The sequence below is a fragment of the Rutidosis leptorrhynchoides genome, chromosome 1 (assembly GCF_046630445.1).
Source record: "Rutidosis leptorrhynchoides isolate AG116_Rl617_1_P2 chromosome 1, CSIRO_AGI_Rlap_v1, whole genome shotgun sequence".
Classification (NCBI taxonomy): domain Eukaryota; kingdom Viridiplantae; phylum Streptophyta; class Magnoliopsida; order Asterales; family Asteraceae; genus Rutidosis; species Rutidosis leptorrhynchoides.
Genome location: NC_092333.1, coordinates 687,091,421 through 687,097,665, shown reverse-complemented (window position 1 = coordinate 687,097,665; position 6,245 = coordinate 687,091,421). Strand labels below are relative to the sequence as shown.

The following is a 6,245-nucleotide window of genomic DNA, read 5'->3' as shown; positions in this document are numbered from 1 at the left end:
ATATATATATATATATATATATATATATATATCCATATATATATCATCATGTAGTTTTTACAAGTTTTTAACGTTCGTGAATCGCCGGTCAACTTGGGTGGTCATTTGTCTATATGAAACTCATTTCAAATAATCAAGTCTTAACAAGTTTGATTGTTTAACATGTTGGAAACATTTAATCATGCAAATATAGTTTCCATTTAATATATAATCATGGAAAAGTTCGGGTCACTACAGCAGTTGAGGAGAGGAGTTTTACCGCCCATGCCCTTCCTCAGATTGTGCCGTGTTTTTTTCTGGGCAGCAGTTGAAGGCGGATTATGCAACTGTAGGAGATGAACGCATGAGTGGTTTATGAAGATTATTACAAAAATATACATATATAAATAAATAAATTTTAAATATAAAATATTATATTAAATTAAATTAAAAATAAAATAAAATAAAACGGTTCCAACACAAAACCAATTGCCATTTAGGAAATCCAAATTCCGGATCCCTTTATAACCAATCTCATTGGCTAATTCTAATTCTTAATTATTTCTTATGATAACAAATATTACCAATTTTTGTGCCTATCTTTTACAACAGAATTTGACTTTGAGGTTTTGCACTAAAAAAATCATCTGATTCAAATACTTTAATTGAATCGATCGTAACACGAAACCCTAGATTTGTATACTTGCTGCCATTATTTTACTTCGATTTTGCTGATTGTATCGCAACTAAACACGTAAGTTCGTATCTCTATATATCTATATATCTATATATATATATATATATATATATATATATATATATATATATATATATATATATATATATATATATACACACGTAGACATTTATCTGTATCCGTTTACTGTATATGTCATCGAATCTGCTTGATTTTGATTATAACTTGTTAGATTACTGTACGGATAATGTTAAGTAGTGCGTTTTTGGCTAGGGCATAGATCGTGAAGTAACATGAAGTGTTATGTTGTGATTTGCTAATGTGAATAGGATTTCAGATTGATTTACCTTAATTTGTACCAAAGTTTGGTGCGCACACATTATTGTGTTAATGTGTATATATTTAATGGACCAGATCATGAGAATGCAATGATAATTGACGATAATTGCTAAAATTGCAGGTTGAATTCGATTTGTAATCGGAGGAATTGTGGTTGTTGTGAATGATAGGGAGGTGTTTGAGAAAGAGGCGATGAAGAGCGAAACTGCGAGACTAGAACTAAGATGACTGGAGTGTCATTGGATTTTAGAACACAGAGTTATGGATCACCTCAGCAGGTGCAGAATGGTTCGTTGCAGACTCAAAATGGATTCATTGTGCGGAAGGCTTCGAGAATGTCATTGACTGGTTCGAGGGAGAAAGATAAATTTCTTCCGTTTTTGTGTAGATATCTAACTAGAAAGAAGGTTTTAATGATGATTTTAGGTTCATTTGCTCTCTTGGCTTTCGTGTCAGGGTTCTTTTCCGCCAATAGAGGTTTGTTTCATAATCATAGCCATATATTCATAGTTCTCTAGTTTTAATATATTATACATCGTTTATCGTTTATGGAGTCGTTACTGTTAGATGTTTTACGGTTCTCTGCTCGTATACTGTAACATATTTGCTGGAATTATGTTATAGTGGTGAATCTTATCAAAAGTGATTCTTTAGGAAAGTTTCTGTTAGTTTTCTGATTTGGATGTCTAAAAGTTAATGCTTATTCTGAGAATATGAATTTTTTTTTTCCCTATAAATTTCATCTATATATATTCATTGTTTAGAGTATTAAAGAACCACTCCAAGATAGCCTAGTGTAGTTTATGGAATAATCTATTCATAACATGCATCTGTGCTACATATTCTGTCAATTTCCATCTACTTATTCTTTCAATCTTGCAAGCAACTTTATACCTATATGACACTGGTTCTGTTCTGTTATGCTCTTTTTTTCCAGAAGAAACATCGGACAGAATGATCTTTAATCCTTTAAACGAGGCTTATAATACTTCTTTACAATTCTCCTCAAAATTTGGTACTCAGAAAGACGATAGTACTTTTGTACAGACAACTCTGTCTGTTTGTGAAGAAAACCCTCGTACCCGTTATTATACTGATTCAACACTTTCTACGGGATCCATGTCTTCTCATAGCAACTTGTGTCAGAATTTTGCATATCCTCCGCCTCCTCCAGGTGATAAAAGACGGCCTGGACCTCGACGTAAGCAACTTGTTTCTGAATCTTTTATATCATATAGAAATAGAAATTTGAGTTGTAACTAATTTAACTGTATTGTAACCACTTTGTAACTGATTTCATTTGTACCAGCTTGCCCTGTATGTTACCTTCCAGTGGAGGAGGCTATGGCTAGCATGCCGAGCGCACCCTCAACATCACCAACACTTAATCACTTAACTTATTTTCACGAGGAGATTTCAACTAAGACTGAACGACACGAAGGCTCTGATTTTGGTGGGTACCCTTCAATAAAACAAAGGAATGAGTCTTATGATATTAAAGAATCAATGACTGTACATTGCGGGTACGTCTGAGTTATAAACTTAAATTAATCTCTCATATAAAACCATTGTTAATATTATGTATTCTCCAGATTTGTAAAAGGATGCAGACCTGGTTACCAAACTGGATTTGATATAGATGTCTCTGATCTTGTGGAGTTGGAGCAGTATCATGATGTCATTGTTGCCTCAGCCATATTTGGTACTCCTAGTAAAACTCATTCATTCTTTGAATTATAAAAATGTTTCATTTGTAATCTTTAATATAATGTTTTTTTTCTTCTTGTATCAGGAAACTATGATGTAATTCAACAGCCAACTAAGATTAGTGAGGCTGCAAGTAGAAACATCCCATTTTATATGTTTATTGATGAAGAGACTGAAGCATTTATGAGAAACTCTAGTGCTTTGGACTACAGAATGAAGGTTGGATTGTGGAGGATAATTGTTGTGCATAACGTTCCTTACTCTGATTCTAGACGCAACGGAAAGGTTTGTCCTAAACATATATTTATTCTCTCTTTAAGTGTTATGAGTTATCAGATGGGTTTCAATTAATTGTTTCAGAACATGAGCAAATTGCATATATCTGCATTGATTGGAAAACAACCATGTTTAAGTTATAATATTAAGGGCTAACCGCATAAATAAGTAACCAGTCGTGGTTTGCTTGCTGTTTTGCATGATCTTACTTATCATCAGCTATAATAACAATTGACGTATCTAAGTATTTTACTTAAGGGACTCACCCAAAATACACAGTTTTCAAGCGCTAAATTAGAACAAGGTCACTATGGTCAAAAGTTACGGAATGCTGCCAGTGTGTCATTTTGGTTACTTTCTGAAACTTTGAAAATCAAAACTATTGAAACTTTTATGTATTTTCTGGCTAGAAAAAGTTGGTTACCTTTTTAAGCGAGTATACCCCTTATGATGAATAGTCAATTTATGATTTTTGCAAGTAAGATGTGTGTTTTTTTTCTCTTCTTTTTATTGCAATTAGAATTAGATTACATATACATCAAATTATACTGTTACAGATCCCGAAGCTTCTACTACACAGGCTCTTTCCAAATGTTAGGTATTCTATATGGATTGACGGGAAGCTGCAACTTGTTGTGGACCCATATCAACTTCTTGAAAGGTACTTTCATGCATGCAGTCTTGTTAGCTTCAGCTATTGAATATTGATCATGAGTATGATGTGCTGAACTATTGATCATGTACATTGTGCAGGTTCTTGTGGCGCAACAATGCTACTTTTGCCATTTCAAAACATTACAGACGGTTTGATGTGTTTGAAGAAGCTGAAGCTAATAAAGCTGCAGGGAAATACGACAACGCGTCCATTGATTACCAGATTGATTTTTACAGAAACGAGGGTTTGACCCCTTATTCCGAGGCTAAGCTCCCTATCATTAGTGGTGGGTTTTTTTATTAATCCTTTTTTATTAATTTTAATCTTTGTTAGTTTGTTAATCACATGGTAAAGAGAGTTACTGGTTGTGGTGTAGATGTACCTGAAGGGTGCGTCATCATAAAGGAACACATTCCAATTACAAATCTCTTCACCTGTTTGTGGTTCAATGAAGTTGACCGCTTTACTTCGAGGGATCAGTTAAGCTTTGCTATTGTTAGGGACAAAATCATGGCTCAAGTCAATTGGAGCATCAATATGTTTTTGGATTGTGAAAGAAGGAATTTTGTGATACAGGTGTGTATGTAATCACAATCTTGTTACATTTTGTATCCACCACCTGTTAGATATTTTTATTAGGGCTTATCGAATATCATGTTTTTTATATAGGCATATCACCGCGATCTATTAGAGCACATGCCGCCACCTGCACCTACAGTGAGTAAATTAAAGCGTACTCGAGTTCTTACTCCTGTTCCTGTTCCTGTATCTGTACGAGGTGGTACTTCACCTGTTAAGATTTCAGCAAAGAAAACCACACCTGTTCGACGAAAAGTAGAGAGGAGGTCTCGTTCAAGGAGGCATGTGAAAAATCCCAGTAATCGGGACAACACATTCATTTGATACTCTGTTTCGTTATCTTTTTTTTTTTTTTTCTTTCTTTTTTCCTCCCCACTTCACTCTTTTTTTTTATAGCAAAAGAAATAGCATTTTCTTCACGTAATTAGTTAAAATGATTTTGAATGTGTAGTATGATGGATAGAGTCTTCCCAATTTTGGTTGATACCTTTAATTTTTGTTGTAAATACTCTTATATGAAATAATCTTTGAGACATGATTTTTTTTTGGTTAATTCAGGGCCTTTTTTTCTTTTTCTTTCTTTGATTATATTGTATCCCTTTTGCAGCTAATAGACATTATTAGGATACATTTTGCTTAGATAACATATAGAGTTTTGAAGACAAAATTAAAATATCATTTATTTACAATTTTGGTTCTATATGTCAGTTAAGTTTCTTTAGAGTCTTGTTTTTACGACGAAACTCATGGAAATATCACAAAAATTTGTTAGGTATATTTAACACAATGACTGGTTTTGCACTTGTTGCAAACCAACACAAGAAACTGAAGTTTTTTACTAACAACTTGAGATTTTCCAAAACCACAACTCACAATTTGACCTACAAGGCTACAACTCACATACCATACCAACAGCGCTTCCAATTACTGTAAGCAACCCTCGTGGACCATTTATCACTTATCACTCCTCCTCTAGTAGTTCCCATTTGTAATGCTGTAATACACATCATCAAATTACACTTTGTTATATCAACAAACTATATCTATAAGGGCAACCTATATGGAGCTGTGGAAACACTACAGTTTTTTTCATTATGGTGTCATTTGTTATGGTTGCTGCATATGGGTCTGATAGTATTGTAAAATGGGAATGTGTATGATGATAATAACACTTTGGTTTAATAACTGCATATGGGTCTGATATTAAATTGGTTTTAATATGAGAAGACACACAATAACATTAACACTTATCAAACAAAATCCCATCCCAATTATAAATAAAACTAAAACTAAAACTATGATTTCAAAGCCCTATATAATCAACCAGACTCGTATAATTGATACCATTACTTCATTCCTAACCCATAAAACCCAACCAAAAGAATTAATCAATAAACCAAATAAACTCGTTTATAAACATGTAAAAAAATCCTGAAGCATTCATGCTTTGAGTTGGTAAGTTTCAAAACAGATGAGCATGACATCCTTTGATTTTTTTTTTTTATTATGATAAAATGAGGAAATTAAACTAGTGGGTCCCACTGTTGTTGTTGTTGGCTTCCCACTACTACAAAACCACCTTTCCCGGACGATATTTTTGACTATTTCCGGACGTCCACTCGTCCCGAAAGGTATTCCCGGACGACAAGTCGTCCCCAAAAGTCGTCCGGAAAGCTTCGTCCCAGAATGTTTTCCCGGACGACTTGTGCCTTTTTCTCGGACGATCATGGGCCCCACTTTGACTTTCAAACCTGACGATCGTGGACGACATTTCCGGATGACACTTGGTCCCCACGTGTCGTCCGGAAATAAATAATAATAAATTAATGCTTATTTTTGTTAATAAATATATTATAAAATGAAAAAATTCCCCGGACGACCTTTCCCGGAAGACCAGTCGTCCGGAAATGTATAATAATAAAATAATGCATATTTTGTGGCTAATTATTTAAATAAATGTAAAAAAATTCTGGACGACTCTTCCCGAACGAGTCGTCCGGAAAAGTCACTGCT

General features: G+C 33.9%; 1 protein-coding gene across 1 annotated transcript; it reads left to right on the top strand.

Annotated features, from left to right (window-relative positions):
* The first annotated feature begins 567 nt into the window (after positions 1 to 567).
* On the top strand, positions 568 to 4,556 carry LOC139852442 (probable hexosyltransferase MUCI70). The gene is made up of 10 exons (XM_071841744.1): positions 568 to 733; positions 1,137 to 1,492; positions 1,953 to 2,216; positions 2,325 to 2,538; positions 2,608 to 2,717; positions 2,808 to 3,007; positions 3,556 to 3,659; positions 3,752 to 3,939; positions 4,030 to 4,229; positions 4,323 to 4,556. Exons 2-10 carry the CDS (start codon positions 1,240 to 1,242, stop codon positions 4,554 to 4,556), a joined length of 1,767 nt encoding a protein of 588 aa, XP_071697845.1. The 5' UTR covers positions 568 to 733; positions 1,137 to 1,239.
* Positions 4,557 to 6,245: the final 1,689 nt, after the last annotated feature.